The sequence below is a fragment of the Phoenix dactylifera genome, unplaced genomic scaffold (assembly GCF_009389715.1).
Source record: "Phoenix dactylifera cultivar Barhee BC4 unplaced genomic scaffold, palm_55x_up_171113_PBpolish2nd_filt_p 000046F, whole genome shotgun sequence".
Lineage (NCBI taxonomy): Eukaryota > Viridiplantae > Streptophyta > Magnoliopsida > Arecales > Arecaceae > Phoenix > Phoenix dactylifera.
Genome location: NW_024067669.1, coordinates 1606606 through 1623336, shown reverse-complemented (window position 1 = coordinate 1623336; position 16731 = coordinate 1606606). Strand labels below are relative to the sequence as shown.

The 16731-nt window shown below is 38.5% G+C and overlaps 1 protein-coding gene across 3 annotated transcripts; it reads right to left on the bottom strand.

The window, feature by feature from the left end:
* Positions 1-2438: 2438 nt before the first annotated feature.
* LOC103711701 (AT-rich interactive domain-containing protein 3-like) lies at positions 2439-15459 on the bottom strand. Of its 3 annotated transcripts, none has more exons than XM_008797953.4 (13): positions 14074-15456; positions 13951-13990; positions 13466-13518; positions 9029-9074; positions 7073-7165; positions 6752-6874; positions 6611-6656; positions 6466-6541; positions 3777-3843; positions 3529-3579; positions 3183-3275; positions 2901-3102; positions 2439-2778 (listed from the first exon to the last, which is right to left on the bottom strand). In XM_008797953.4, exons 1-12 carry the CDS (start codon positions 14688-14690, stop codon positions 2998-3000), a joined length of 1410 nt encoding a protein of 469 aa, XP_008796175.2. In that variant the 5' UTR covers positions 14691-15456; the 3' UTR covers positions 2439-2778; positions 2901-2997. The 3 variants fall into 3 exon arrangements, with proteins under 3 accessions (XP_008796175.2, XP_008796170.2, XP_038971934.1); XM_008797948.4 differs by having other exon boundaries at positions 2439-2762; XM_039116006.1 differs by lacking the exons at positions 2439-2778; positions 2901-3102 and having other exon boundaries at positions 3234-3275; positions 3529-3615; positions 14074-15459.
* Between the last annotated feature and the right edge of the window lie 1272 nt (positions 15460-16731).

The following is a 16731-nucleotide window of genomic DNA, read 5'->3' as shown; positions in this document are numbered from 1 at the left end:
GGGCTGACTCCGCCTCGGAAAGTTGGGGTCTCCGATCGAAACCTTCTCCCGGTAACTCCCTACGGGGAGCAGCCCGTTCTCCGTTGTTGGCTCTGGAGGAGCCATGCAGATTTTGACTGGAAAGAACCGGGCCGTTGGGGAGACACTCCGGCGGGGCCTGGGCCTGCGGGGGAAGCGCCGGTGAAGCTTCCACGCGCCGTAGGCCCTGAACGACGGCGGCCAGGGCCTGGACTTGCTGTACCAGGGCATTGAACTGTTCCAGCTGGACCTGAGGACCTGGGTCAGCTGGAGTTGGGGAATTCTGGACGGAGTGTCCAGGACTTTGCGGGGGACGCCGGGAGACGTTAGAGGCTCCCTTACTTCTCAACTTCATGACTGCTACTCGGGCCCTTCCTCTAGCGCCAACTGTTGCTGGAAATTGGACCCGGGGGCAATCTTCGGTCGAGGAGAGGGAGCGGAAGGTGGTTACTCACGGCGGGGCGGTGGTCCGTCGACGGGCGGCGTCCTCCGTCTGGGGCGATCGGAGAGAAGGAGCGGCTGGTTCCCGCGGCTGGGCGACGATCCGACAGTGGGCGGCGTCCTCCGTCTGGGTGCCTGCACACGAACCGGTGGCCGGGTCTTCCGGCGCCGGCCCTCCGACGCTCAAGTCAGGGAGGGGGCAAATCGTGTAGAGTAGAGGTAAACAGTGCTTGTCCAGAGTATCGATTTTCCAACCCCCTTTTATAGACCGGGGGTCGGTTTACCTGCGATGTAACGGGGCGAAGCCGTAGTACGGCTCGGCATGTCGTTCAGGTCGGCGCTTGGTCAGGCGAATCATTGCACTGATGTCGGCGATGAGGGCGTCGTACAACCCGAACTAGCACGCTACCAGGCGAATTTATTGCATCAGTGTCGGAGGTATGGCCGAGATCAGAGACTTATCACAGTTGACTAGACTCTGCTGGGCTTATTTGCCGTGGAGAGCTGGGAGTCCGTAGATGACAGGAGTCACGTGCATTAATTGTTGAGTGAGCCGGAGATCCACATTTATTGTGGAGTAAGCCGGAGATCCACATTTATTGTGGAGTAAGCCGGAGATCCGCATTTATTGTGGAGTGTGCCGGAGGATCACAGCGGTCATGCGCAATAAATGCCGGAGGGGCGTCATAGTACGGTCTCTGGCCGGACCTCGGAGACGTACGGCCGTAGTAGGTGGCTGACAAAAGTAGGCCTCGGACATTGGGGTTTCTCTTAGGTCGGAGGTTCCGAGTTCGGATGCCGACTTCGGCCTTCCAGGGTCGACGATTGTGCGGCTTCTTAGGGGCATTCGTGTCATTTGGGGGAAAAACCTTATTCCCCCAACAGTGGTGTTTTGTGTTTTCTCAACCTTGTCCTTAAGATTATCAGAGCTCATTGGTTCGTTTTCAGTATGTTGCGACATCAAACTACTGGGTTGGTTTGTTTCTGGTGGCAAGTGGAAGTATATGAGGAGCAGAGGAGCATTTGGTCTTCTGAGAGTGTTGAGTATATGACCTTCTATGAGCAGGATTTCTATAAACCTTTTTTGACTATGCAATAATCCAGAAAAATGCAGCAAGATATTGTATCCAGCCTTTTCTCCTGGTGTAATTCCATGAACCATGGAATTAGATATGGCAATGTCGGTCTTTCTTTCTTCAGGGCTTTAATAAGTTATCCTGCCTTCATAATCATAGCATTTATGTTCTACAAATCTCTGTATTATTGATCTAAAATGCATGTACTGCCGTCGCACTATTAAGCTTGTACATAGATCATAACCACAAGAAATTATTTTCATACTATTAAGCGCACATATATATACCACAAGAATTCACAGCACGCGCAATCATGGCACCCTATAAATCTTTGATACATAAGCCATCATATTATTTCTGTCCTGAACCACCAGCTTACTTTCAGCTTACCCATATTTGCTCCAAAGTAATTCAAATCTGGATGAACTGACATAGCAAACAATATGTATTAATTGACTCCCACTACCATATTATCAGGTAAATAGTTTGTAGCATCACTTGAAGCCATCCACAGCCAAATTAGACTCCCAAAACTCCAGGATCAATGAAACATATACGCAAGCAGTTGTACATTAATATAACAAATTTCAATCCAACACCCCTCGCATGCGACATCCAATGCCTGAGACTTCAGAAATCATAATTGTGATAACTTAATTTTACTGAACTAAGTTATCATTCTAAACCCCAATGAGAACAACAGCACATTTGCCATGGATTTTTCACAAGCCCAGTGATTATAAATTGAAAAACTAAAAATCTCAATTCTATTACGCCAGACTTTTAATGAAGTGTGCATCAAAGCATTCCACAAAATTTTCTACCAACTGTCCCAGCATCTACATGCGGCAGCCAATCAAACCAATGGGATCATTAACCAAACATTAAGGAAGCAGCACAACATTAAGGATCAAGTACAGATAAGCCTGTAACAGTCTAATGCATTAGTATCAAGTTAGATTTACAAGTAGATACATCTAGTTGGCGTTCTTTTATGCTAAGTTGCAACTGTGTTCAATTTTCTCCAACCCTAGCTTAGTAATCCCTAACCATAAACAAGAAGCCATATCCCAATTATATTTGGCCAACATCCATCGTTAACAGTACCAAACATCAGCTCATATGGCAAGCTACATAGACAAACGTCCAGTATTCCAGCTTATTCAAACTATGCTGCATGATATCAAACAATAACAGCCACCTCAGCAGCATGAGAGTTCTTCAAGCCTGGAAAAACTAATAACTAGTGCAAGTTTAAAAAAAGAAAAGAAAAAAAAAGACCATTGACGAGAAACTGTATCAGTGGAATATAGAGTTTTCAGGTTAAGAAATGTATGTGGACAGCATGAATCAAGAAGAAAGAACCTGAAGTTTACAGTAGGCCATCAACACAGAATTTCTGCTATTGCTTCCCAAATTTGCCACTACAGAGGTACTAGTCTGACAAACCTAAATCTCACTACTATAGATCTGACTGCTCAAAAGGCGCGCGTACAAACAACTGGCCATGTAGTGTGACAACTGCTGATGTTTGATGTGGATCAATTCGCGAGGGCAACGTAATAACCTGTGAATGATGTCATATTCTATTGAGAAAATATGGATTGATCAAAATTAGATTGTCCCGTTAAGAAAACATATAATCACCTTTTTAAAGGGGGTGACACCCCATGGATTATCAGGCTGCTCTGGCTCACCAGATATAACCAAACGACCAGCAGGATCTGACTGAACATGCACCTGAGTTCCAAATCCATGAATAAATATACCAATGAGTAACACAAATATCATTTCTAATATATTTTTTTTACACACTTATTTCCCCTTTGATATCGAAAAGGAAAACAAAAGAATGTTTTTTTTTTTCGGTCATATGCTACCCCCTATAAGAAGACAAAAGGGCATGAAGTCTATGTAACAGAATCATTCCATGGCCATGCAAGAATGCATTACTCATTTCAGTTTCAAAGCAAGGAGTGGCACACGTCCTCACCTCTTCACGCAGAAGTCCAGGAACTAAAGCGTAGAGTTCAAAGCAATCTTTCTGCACAAAATTATATAAGCTTCAAGCAAGAAGAACCTTGATTGAACAAAAGTTATTCAGCAAGGTCCTATAATCAGTATATCTCAGATATGGTAAGTACAAGCTCTATTTATTCCCTCACAAATTCATTCCCTTTGGACAGTATATGAATACCAAAAGAGATTCAGCTAGCAGTATATTTTATTTGAAAAACTTACAGTCCGCCGGACATTGATCTTCACCCAATCAGCAGGAGCCCCAACATCAACAACCATCGAATCCGTTCTGCCAAACGCCAATAGTCAGCCAGATGTTAGAATGCTAAGCGACAGTAGTTCGATAAATGGGAAACATCAGGAAAACCATTATGATTAAGAAACTAAAAGATGTAATTAAAGAGGCAACTTGTTTTGGGATTTCCAGCAAGAAAAAATTGTTATGGTTGACAAAGCAATTTGACGTATGCTTGTCAAGACATCAGGAATCCACGAGGCACAGAGAGATCTGATGTTAGCAATTTACTTGCAACAATATCAAAATCGAATCTATATCTAGGGAAAGGCCTTACATAAATATAGATTTGAGAAGGAAAGATAAAAGGAGACTGAATCCACAATCTTGGGGTGACTCCTTAAACATAAATTTAAACAAAATTTTAAGACATGAAGTCTGTTATCTAAGAAATTAAAAAAGAAAGGGAGTGACTCCATAACTATTCATCAAATCTAGGGAGATAAAATTGGTCTCAATACAATAAATTTCCAAAATCTTGATCCTATTGCAAGAGGAAGCAAAAATATTTAAAAGGTATAAGCATATACATGTCTGGTACTGCTAACCATGCTGATGCATTGTTGATGCTACTATTATACATCTTGCTTGATCATTAAGAAAAAGCAATCAACAAATCTAATTGCAACCATATAATGAGATATTCATAGGTTCAAATATTTCCCAGTGATAGCACATGAAGATAAAGTGATAAATGCTTTCATACTAAGGGACACAAATCACCTTTCCATGAAGAATACTAAATCCTTCCATTTTCTCACAGACTTACTTTATGCAACATTTTTCGTAACATCATTCTATTCTCCTAGCAGTTGGAAGTCTGAGTGACTCTCCCCAAGACCTAGATATTAACTAGAAAATCGGGAAAGCCTTGACCGTCAACAATAATCCAAACACAAGCTAAATTTTAAATAGTCATCTCTTCCTTTTACAAATTTACATAATTGTCATTTATATTAAATTCCAATAAAAACTAGGAAAGCATCAATGGGAATATGATTATTTTAAAGAGTATCATATAAAAGGATTGTCTGCCCACTTTATCTCCATCAAGAAAAAAAAATGCCATGTAGATCTACGAAAGAAGACACCACAACATCAAATGATGAAAGCTAATAACTCAAATCCCTTTAAGGTTCAATCTCCAATTTTTTATTTTCGTAAACATTTCTAGAGATACCATCCATTATCATCAAGCATTGGTGGCGTTCACATGTTACTTCAACATTTGTGCAGAAGTATGAGCTTCAGATATGTTAATATCTACAACCCATTGTCGGGCCAGTTCAGACCATGATGTCAACTAACAGCCGAAAATCAGTATGAACCAAAACCATTGGAAATGTTTAGTATTTTAGCATGTGTACAAGAATGAAGAAAATTGAGATTGTCATAATTTAAAAATGTAAAAGGGAAACCTGAAATTAAGAAAATATTCTTCTATCAAGCGGTAAAGATTTCAGTATGATACAATTAGAGATAAAGTAGAATTGACACCCTTTGGCAGCAAAAGAATCAACAAAAAGATTTTCTACATGCTCACATTTAGGTTTTCCAACCCTTTTTCAGAACTAGTTATATACTAGAAGAACTGCAACTTAGACTTACAACAACCTTGACCAATAAGGTTGCAAAAGAACTGGGTAGTTCAAGTGCAGACCTTGACCCAATAAGACTAAACTCAACCCAATAAATGACACTGCAGTTCAGGTTGGAAGCTAGACCACACTTATTAGGTTGGCCTTGGATCTTCCTAGTTTTGACTCACTTACCTAGCCCACCCTAAAAAAAGCATGGGACAAATGTTAGGCAGCCCCTCAACCCAACTTGACCCAACCTATATAAATTGCTTGTTAAAGGAAATCAATTAAATCTATTAACAAAGTAAGCTTGATGATATTTTTAAATCATGACATATAGCCTTTTAATGAAATAGAAAATACTGCATATTCAAGATTTGTTTTCCATCCATTATTATACAATGATCTTATTACCTGGTTACAGAACCTATTTTTGAGAGTGGATTTCTTGAAACTACGATGGATGGAGTTTAAGATTTTGAATTTTAACAATGTATGCATAATTCTCCAAATTTATTTTTCCACATTCTAGACACTTTATATCACCCATACCACAGATATCCACAGACATCTAAAGCTCAACTTGCCATATAACTTACCCCAAAACCTACCCCTTCAGCCCTACCCAAATCCAATCCCAAAAATCAGTGGTTGAATTTGGATCTAAAAAAACCCACAATCCAATCTGAGATTCCTTTTGGATATTAAAAATAAAATAACAACTTGACGCTACAAAGAATTTAAAAATGGTTAGTCTCATCATCTGGATTAGATCTAGATGTTGGAACTGGATTAATTGAGGATTAGATCTGAATCAAGCAAATCTCTAGCCCATTTGCAGCTTGATGGACAAATATCAAAAGATTACCCCAAGCAATTTCAAAACAACAAGAGTTATTTTCAGATTATAAGGAAGCTTGAATCTACCACTATGCCCAGTTGAAAGAGGCAAATAAAAAATCCCATAAGAAAAGGAACATGTCTCACAGCAACCAAAACAAAAGGCCAGCATAAATTAAGAGCAAAGGATCTTAACTGTGGCCTAATGACTTTTGTACGTGCATGTTTGGCTGCATGCTCCAGGCTAGATGCCTTCTTCCTCCTTAGTAAACCTAAATACATTTGAGAAATATGTAAGTAACCATAGAGGCTAGTATTGTTAAAAGAAAGCAAACCAATACTTTTGAGATGTTTATCACGCTTCACGAGAGACATTGGGCTTTTATCCTACAAAAATGAATTAGTTGAGTTACTATGTACGTTAAGAGAATAACAGTAATAAATCAGTATGCCTAACAACGGCCAGGATTCCTGATACTAACCTTAATAATCGGGTCTCCAACTTCACCATTACTAAGTAGGCGCTGAGAATGCCAACCCTGCATAGCACGTGCTGCAGCATCCCTTCGGGCTCTACCTGAGCCCGATGATTGGTTTCCACCTACCTGCAGACGAACTACATGAGAATAACTGACCAAAAAAATTCCACCTACTTCTGTGCAGAAATTCCACCACAATAAGTTTTTAATCTTTGTTAAGCTGCACCTTGATTCATATATCCAACACATAAAAGAAAGCATAAAACCTCATAGCAAAATGATATAAAATTCAGCTGAAGTTGCAAGATCGGAATGAAAACTCACCTGGTGATCAGAAACCATAGTCTCTGGAAGGGAAGAGATCGGCACATGGAGATCACCAATACGAATTTTATGTTTCTCATACTCAAGAAGTGCCTGCAATTTTAGGGAAATAAGGCTATTGAGAGGTAATGAAGGAATAAAATGATGCCTACAAGCAAAAAGTGCAATTTAGTATATCCAATTCTTTCCAAATCACTTTATTATCTTTAACTTTAATGTTAAGGAATTGTTGTATTTTAACCAACATGTCAACCAGTTGATGTAGGACAGCTATGAAGGGCTGCCTACATGCAAATGGTGGACCTAGAGGCGAAGGATTAGGGTTATGAAGGATTTCGTTGTCCGCTGTCCAGGTTCTGAGATTAGGATGGCCAATAAGAAAATTTGAAATTTAGGACAATAGCTGCTCAAAAGAATGTCTGTTTAGGGTGTCTTATAAATGAGCATATGAACCAAATCACAATCTGGAGCTCTCCTAGACAGTCAGATATAAATTTCTAATCAGATTAGATCAAATAATGCACACAGAAATCTGTAGACAGCAATATGATGTATTCAAAGCCCAAAAGAAGCAGGGATAAATAGGTGATTTGTCAAATAAATAAGAAGAAGAAGATTGAGAGAGAGACGAGGGGAATAAGTAGCAGAAAATAAAGAGAAGAGAAGAGAGAAGAGAGAAGAGAAAGGGAGGAAACAAGAGGGATGAACCTGGTCTCTTATCTTCAATTCCATTTACAATTAAGAAAAAAAAGGATCTAAATCTTTTGCGCGACCCACCTAATAAAGAATCAAGCTTGACCCATGAGATAGAAACAAATCCCTCAAAAAGTTCCCAAAACAAGCTAGTTATTGACTCCTAATAGCTCACAGGTACTGTAACGCACTATTCATGCTACAGTCCTATAAACAGTACCGACACCTTAATTAAATCGAGTCCTTTTGGTCCTGCTAAAATTATAAACTTCAAGATCTTATGATACAACCTTGATTGGCTAGTGCTGGACTTCAAAAAACCCTAATCATTCCAATATAAAGCCCACAATTAAAGAACTTTAAATCAGCAAAATCAAGCTATAGAATGTGATGCAATTCAATCTCGCATCACCAGCCAAGGCAGAATTTTGAAATTTTGATTATATTAAAGATCCTACCAAATAAAAATTCACTTTGTCATGTTCAAATTGGCATAGTTTGATGAAGGTGTGGGTTAAAAGCAAACTTGATATATTTATTAGTAACAATGTAAATGAGGTACATACAACACAGGTCCATGGCTATGGCTATAGAAATAGTCTAAGCCTAATGCACGATATGATGTACTTGATTTTCATAAGACATGATCAGAAGTATTTCAATTTCTGTCTTAAGGGTTGTGGATGTCCACGAGGGACAGATGTTTGTAACGTCTACTATAAGATTCTCCATTATCATCAATGAAAGAGCTTCAACCTGCTCGTGAAAAGAAAAGAAGGTTCTCACTGAAGGCCGATAGGCATAGTATGGGGCTTTAAACTCGGACAGAAGCCTGAAGGAATAAACCTTGAGCAATATCTTGAAGAGTAAAGAATACGGATTTGACATTAACCTTCTGATCCTTTAAACTTTTGCCCCTCTTATATATGTACAAAAAAAAAACACTTTAACTTGGAGAAATTACAAAAAAAAAGAAAGAGAAAGAAAGAAGGTTGAACTATGTGCTAGAATTTTCTTTAGCTTTGACCAGATCCACCTGCAGTGCCAGTTATAACAGAAACCAACATAAAAAGCAGTTGTGAATTAACAAGTATTATATCCATAGACAACAGAGCCCCTTTCAGCACAATAAAGGTAAATGAAAAATAATTAACAAAAATGCATTTTGAACTTTAATCTCATACCGAGATGAAAAAGATGAAGGTAATTTGTTTAGCAGAAATTTTACAAATCCAAGTTGTAATCTTCCAGTCTAAGCATTACCTTCTCGTAGAAAATTCGAAATGACCAAGATACAGTAGTACAGGTCCTGCATGAAAAATGATCTTCATCAAGGAATCAGCTGATAGATTTAGCGATTGAAACTAGAAATTATAGTAATCACTACCATATATACAAGTTACGCATAGACTCAATGCATTTGTAGAGTTGACATAATGGATAAAAGTTAAGATAACTTGTTCAAGCATACTATAGAAAATGTTTACAGGTTAGCAACAAAACAGTCAAGCAAAAATCAAGCTCTAATGACAAAAAGAATGCTGCCAGTAACTAGCAAGCAATTAGATGAGAATGAAGCTTCTCCCATCCAGGATAACATTGAAAGATGTTCCCATAGTTAATAAATGTGGATTAATATATGATATGCATCTAAAAGTGCAAAAAAATTTCCTCAAGGTATAAAGCTAGGATGGGGGAGATCAAGACCATTATGATGAATGGCATGCTAAGGGCTTACCTGACTCAAATTGGATCATCAAACATGTTTCATGTAACCCTCTGGGTTGAAAATCACATTATCATGGGTTCACTGATTAAATTTTTTTTCATTAGAAGAGTCTCATTAATTCTAAAAGTCCACATCGTGGGTCCAACAATCAAAATACCCATCAATATTAGAGAATCCCATGAAAGATCTGATTGTGAGCAGTGGCTCCAAAAAAGTACCTGTGTCAACTGACCTCTCACCAAATTCCTATCTCAAAAAGATTTCAGCTTACAACAAAAAATTGGAAAGCAATGGCCTACGACTTCCTTGTACCCCACTCTCATGTTGCACCATCATAGAGCTCCTTCCAAACATGATCAAGGATACAAACTAAAGCAGGCTTTTTATATAATACCGAGATAGCAACAAAAACAGGGAGATTGCATCTCCTATATTTGGTTCAGATAGTGGAGACAAAAGATCATTCAACTAACCAATGCTCTGTTTGGATTTAGAGAAATGGGGAGAAGAGAAGAGATGGTGGCGAGAGAAAGTCAACATCCCTGTTTCATTAAGAAGAGAAAGTACAAATCTCTCGTTTCGATAATTAAAAAAGAAAAGAGGCAAACAGACAGAAATGGAGAAGAAGTTTCTCCCCTAATCCACATTTTTAATCTCTCTAAAACTGGAGAACTTAGCGATAAGAGATCTTTTCTCTCATGCCAGAAGTTCTCTTTTCTTCCCTTGTTTACCTTCTTTTCTTATCTCCTCCATTATGTATCCAAAGAAAGGCTAAGAGAGAGGAGGGACCAAGGGGCTGGCCACCAAAGAAGGTATTTCTCTTATGATGATGGGGACAGATCGAGATTTTTTTTTCTTTTTTTTCCTTGTTATTCTTTCTGTTCTAACTTCCTTCTAAGGAGAAGTAGGGATCAAATAGGATCATTCTTGTAGCAAAATTAGGATGTAGATGATGAAACATAGTTGTTCAGTCTAGGAAGGTTGAGTTCATAAACATGTGTTATCTTTTTCTCTTGTAATTGAAGAGAATCTAACAGTATTTCAGATTTCTTTTACCATTATTTCTGAAGATAGATTCTTCGAGTGGTCAATGATTATCAATTTTGGTCATGCCCCCGAAGATTTGGATTATGGAAGAAACTGATTCCAAACAATTTAAGGTAGTATTCTCAAACTTACATACTTAAGTTTCAGTTCATTGTTCATCCAAGTTTATTAGTTTGAATTTCTACTCAAGAACATCAGAAATATCATTATCAATCTAAACTTTCAGCAGCCCCTCTCAATAAGGAATTCAAACTTTTAAATACTAGTTTTAGTCCCCATATAATAACCAACTAGTACAGGTTGTACACTGTCAGTAGTGTACACTCTTTGATCTGACACACTGTATGCGGGTGTACCAGGTACAAGTTCCCTAACAGTACAGTATAGTTTCGACTTTGGACAACGGTCCAGTGCTTCAAACTATGCTTCAGACAACTAAAGAGATTTGACTTGATAGCATTTCAACGAAACATCTTGCTGAAATTACTTTTTGAGCAGTGATTGCCAAAAAATTTGAAGTTCAATTGCCCACTCTCTCCATTATAGTTCAAATATTCGGTTCTGCAACCTCAATGTTGGCATCAGAGAAATCATCTTTATTTGGAGAACTGACAACTTGATAAAGAAAGTATTTGCATACTAGACTATCATTGATTGGCAACATGAGTGAAATTAATCCTAACAATGATGCTAGCTTTGAAGCAAAAAGCAAAACCATTAGAAAGCATTGGAAGAAAAATCTGTTTTATGACATGCAACAATGACAAAGCTAACAGGGATTTCAAAAAAAAAACAAAGTCGCATTAATCCCTCAGAATTGCAGTCTCCAAAACATGATCTTCCAAGGCATTACAAAGAGCATGATGATGGCAAATCTTCACGACTGAATATTCAACCACCTAAGTATCTTGAAAGAATTGGTAGATCTGATATAATGGGTGATATCACCAACAGGCATCACCTGAAGTTGTCAATTTCCACAATAGCTTGAATACTATGTGGTCATTTTGGCATTCTTATTATTGAATCATGTCCATAGATGATAATTATTTTTGGTAGAGCAAGCCCAAAGGAAGAAGGCTGACATTCATGAAGAGAATTAAAGAATTTGCACATCTATTGTGGTAAAGTGTGGAAAATTGATTCATAAGAAAATATAAGCATCAGTCAATGCATGAAAAGAAATGGAGCCAAGTACAAATAAGCCTTGAACAACAACTTGTTCCTTCCCTGTTGAGCGCATAAATTAATAAAGGATTTCCCCAAACAATCCAGAAATTTGCCACTAGAAATTGTGCGTATAAGCCTCCCCATATAACTAGGCAATCCCATAATGAATTTCTTTGTTTGACAATTCTAATAGAGGAAAAAACTATAGGGTCAACCACCAGGAAAGCTTACATAAAAGTGGGATCCACTACTTTTTTTCCCCTTTTTAATTGCTATCATGACTATCTTTTGAAGAGAAGTATGGGTCAAACAAAAGCCTCCTTAACCGAGATTAAAACAATGATGACAGAGGATTTATTTGAGTTTAAAACGAAGAATAAGATTGAGTCCATAAGAAGGTAGTCATTTTTCTCTTGTTACAACAATATATGGGAAAAAATCATACTGCTCCATGTTTCTTTTACTTCCATCTTAAATAAAGCCTTGGTGAGAAGATGTTGATCATCTATAGCACAATTTTTCCCTATATCAGGTTTAGAAACTTAAATTGAGGCCCAATTCCACTCAAAAATGCCTCTAACTGATTTAGAAAAGACAACCAACATCTGGAGCTCAAAAAGTGTCCTCAACTAGCCATAAAATGTCTAAACTCCAAAAGCATTAGCACTCAATGAATTAATTAAAAGTTATGAATCCACATGATACATTCTATAGATTGTGGTAAGCATATCCTAAAAAGGCAAACCCACAACATTTTAAGATGCAATTCTCTTGTAGCCACCCTAGCAAGACAAGCTACAACCTTACAATACCCAAGATTTAATTCTTTTATTAACTTGAACATCATAACACGTGTTCCTAATGTCTGTATAAGTAGTCGAGTGGTTCATAAAACAGTAATTGGAGGACAGTCCTCTCCTAGACTCCCTCCAAAATGGACAAGTGACATAACCCAAACAACTGGGTAATTAAGTTTCCTAATTCCATTTGATTAAAGTTGATGGAATTGTGTATTGCAATACATTTGCATTTCATCTTTATCTTATATTTATTTGAACCATATTTTGTAATATTGCTGTTACTCAAGTATTCACCATGTTTTCAGATTGTATTATTGTAGTCACAATATCACCTAGATAAATTGTTTCGATGTCAGTCATTTCTCCATTATTAAATGGAAGAAAAGCTGGTGATAGTAGTTCATGATATCTTTAGCATCCTGACAATTTAATCAACCTATTTGAATGCTTATGACAGTTTGACTGTCTGGCAGAGGTAATGCATTTATAGTTTAGGCATTTTCACAACCTCATATGAAGCATGAAACCTTTCTAGTGAACAACATATTTTCCAAAAACTGATCAAAAACAAGGCACAGCCATCTTGATCTTTGTTAACCCAGCTGCTTATTTGAATGGTTGAACCAGTCGATAATTACAAAAAAATAACATAGAGGGATCAAAAGAAAAAAAAGGCTAAATATTATTTATGGGAAGTTTGAGAGGGGTACGCAAGTGGAATTTTAAGAGGAGGCGTGCAAGTGAGCAGAGAGAGGAGGTATCTGCAGATGTACACCAGGTTTGACTGCTTAATTGGTTTCAACTGGTCAGGTAATGGCAATTATTTTAAATGATTGGTACAGGACTGCAGGTTAGATCTTGGTTTAACCATACCAATCTGACAAATGTGAGATGCAAGATTAAAAGAAAAATAACAGCATAAGCCCAAAACAAATACATCCGAAAAGAACTTACTTGGGGGGCTTGAAAGACTCTCCCACCTGACGCCACAGCTTGCACGATGTCACCTACAGAAAATTAAAAATATCCATATCAAGCATATAGCTGCATGAAAGATGCTAACCACATGCACAATTGCAGTGCAAGAATAAGGAGTGAGCCTTTTCTGGCATACAGCAAGATACAGAATTATATATGCGCAAGTCGCAAGAGGCATGAAAAGAGAATTTGAGGAAAAACAGGATTTTCTTTAAGAATAGCACACTGCCTGATTTTAATTTTTCTAAGAGATAGCTCATCTCTAGCCTAGTGACTAACTTACGAAAATCTTCAACCCTTGTAGTAATTGCAAAACTGATCTCTGATCTTATACACTATAATAGGCAATTACAATTCCATTGCACTTCCAGATTCTATTCTTATCCGTTGAATTACTATGAGTAAAGGAAATTTCATGCAATCCACAAAAATCTAAATTTCATGCAAAACATCACTTTTACCTGGTCATAACCACCCAATCTAGTCACTGCCCTCCATAACCTGGTCCAGAAAAGTGTCTGAAAATTGCTCATGGTGACAGCAAAGCAAAAATACTGGAAAAGATTGAAAGGCCCAGCACTTACTTGAGGCAATTTAGGCCTTCTCCATAAAACTTGGGAGGCTTAAACTCCATGCTCCTCTCCCTGAAAAAATTCTCAAGCTCCTTCATGAAGGCTGCCTGTTCCTCCTCTGCTCCAGAATCATCGCCATCCAAGAATGAGTCAAAAGAGTAAGACTGGTTTGAACCATCCACATGGGCTGGGTACTCTCCGCATTGCTTTTCCTGTTTCAATGAGGCCTCTGTAAATTCTTCGGAACGAGCTGCATTATTATCTATTGCAACAGATCTGCCCCCATTCTCCAATTGAACATTATCCAGCTCATGCTCCTCGCCAGTCCTGATATCAGATGCCTCATTGTGAGCTGAGGCACTGTCCTTCTCGATCATTGGACCAAGATCTTCAGCATTACTTTTGAGGTCAGGTGATGTCCTATCACTTCTTGGAGTCTGTTCAGCTGAAGCAGATTCCCGAGAAACTCCTGCAAAAGCTTCTGTTTGCAACTCAGAGTTCTGCCCCATAGGATTCTCAATTAAAGGTGAGAATTCCTCATCTTCAGCCTCCTCATCTATCTGCTCGTCATCTGAAAGTTCCGGCATTTCTTGGTCCGATGATTCACTGCTATCTTTTGTCTCACTCATCTTGTTAAATTAACTCCTTGAACCAATCGAAACTAGATAGCAGGACTAAACTCCACAGTTCATGAAAACTAGTTTAGGTTTCTCCACGAATTCCCGGAAGCAAGTAATGACTGAAAATCTTCTTCCAAAATCCTAATTTACTTCTGATGCATGTTTGTAGCTATGATTCCCACAAACCCAAACAAAGACCCTACTTCATGTCTCAAAAGAAACAATGTACATGGAGAGATGCTCATCAGAAGAGTCCCTCAAATCATTCCACTTCTACCTCGGGATTGCCACACAAACCGTAAAACGAATGGAAAGAAGAGCTCCAACCTTTTGAAGGGAAAAAAAGAAGAGAGAGAAAGCTCTAGCCCCAACCCCTCTTCTTCCTCCACACCGCTTCACCTACTCAACTTCATCCACTGGTTTCAGAGCCCCAGTTTCCTTCTTGATCGAAATGGAAGCCAAAACTTCTTAAATAACGGAGCCAATAACAAAAGCTAAGTGAAGCGGAAAAGAAATTCGCTTAAAAACCCGATCATTCTACAGAAAAGAAGAGGAAAGAACTTAGCTTTCTTGGGACACCGTTTCTCTCAGTGATCGAAAACCACGAAGAGAACCAGGGTTTGTATAATGGGCGGGGATTCGGAGCTCCAGAGCGCCCTGAGCCCGATTAGGGTTTCAATCGGGGCCACTTCAAAAACGAAACCTGACCCTAAATTCTTCGAAAAGGGGAGGCAACAGATCTCGTAACAGGTGATGCTGCTGCGACGCTCTAAGGTGGGAATTCTAGACATTTTTTTAATTAAATATTACATTTATATATATAATTATTAAATTTGATTTTGCTTGTCTTATTTTATTATTTTTTATTATTTTTATTAAAATTTAAAATTATTAAAAAATTACATTGGGATGGTTCCAAGAACCAGTTATATTTAAACTCTAAAAGTTTAACAAAATTTTAATCAGCTAACAAAGCCGTCTAAGTCTTAACACTATTAACAAAGTAAGAAAAAAGAAAACAAAAATATCGTGCTCTAAATAGGCCGCATTATAGCTTTTATGCAATCTCAAAGGGCTCCATCCTTTATGATTCATTCACTTATGCAAATTTAGAGCACTTTATCACTTTATCTATTTATGCATCTTTTAAAGTACTCCATCAATTTTTTTTTTTTTTTTGTACATGGGCGTTTGTACATCGGCGACTCACACTAATCTTGCATGAGTATAACTAGTACAATCAAAAGAAAGAAAATTGCTCAAAAATGAAGGAGCATCTAACTCCCATGTCCAAAGGATCTCTCCGGTGTATTGAGCGGCATAGGTGGCCACCCAGTCAGTCGCCTTATTCGCCTCCCAGTGCACATGAACGACCTAAAAGGAATCACACTCGCTCGCCAACTGTCAAATGTCGTTGAGGACTCTATCACCCATCCTCTGCCATCAATTTACTTGCATGGATCTCAAAATATTCCATCTTCTATCATGCATCCACCTACATATAGGGGTGGCAATCGGGTCGGGTCGGGTCGGGTCATAAACGGGTCGGGTCATATGCAGGTCGGGCCAAAAAATCATAAACCTGAACCCGACCTGTTTATTAAACAGGTCCGAAATTACAACCTGAACATGTCATGTTTAATAAACTAAGTAACCCGACCCGACCCGTTTAACCTGTTTAATAAACAGGTAACCTGTTTAATAAACAGGTAACCTGTTTGCCCAACCCGACCCGACCCGATCTGTTTAACCTGTTTACCCAACTTGACCCATTTAACCTGTTTAGACCTGTTTAACCTGCCCAACCCAACCTGTTTAGACCCGTTTAACCTATTTAGACTTGTTTAACCTGTTTGACCCGTTTAGACTTGTTTAACCTGTTTAACCCGTTTAACCTGTTTAGACATGTTTAACCTGCCCAACAGTTAAACGGGTTAAACGGTTTAAACGGGTCAGACATCTAAAACCCGTATCCGACCCAATTAATAAACAGGTTAAATGGGTCGACCTGTTTACGACCCGAACCTATTTAGGCCAAACCCAAACCTGT

Excerpts from the sequence above, each read along its gene's own strand:
- LOC103711701 (XM_008797953.4), bottom strand. The coding sequence starts at position 14,690 with ATGAGTGAGACAAAAGATAGCAGTGAATCATCGGACCAAGAAATGCCG. Across the intron at positions 7,166-9,028 it reads TTCGAATTTTCTACGAGAAG|GCACTTCTTGAGTATGAGAA; the intron begins GTAATGCTTAGA and ends CTAAAATTGCAG. Across the intron at positions 3,103-3,182 it reads GTGTCACCCCCTTTAAAAAG|GTTATTACGTTGCCCTCGCG; the intron begins GTGATTATATGT and ends CATCATTCACAG.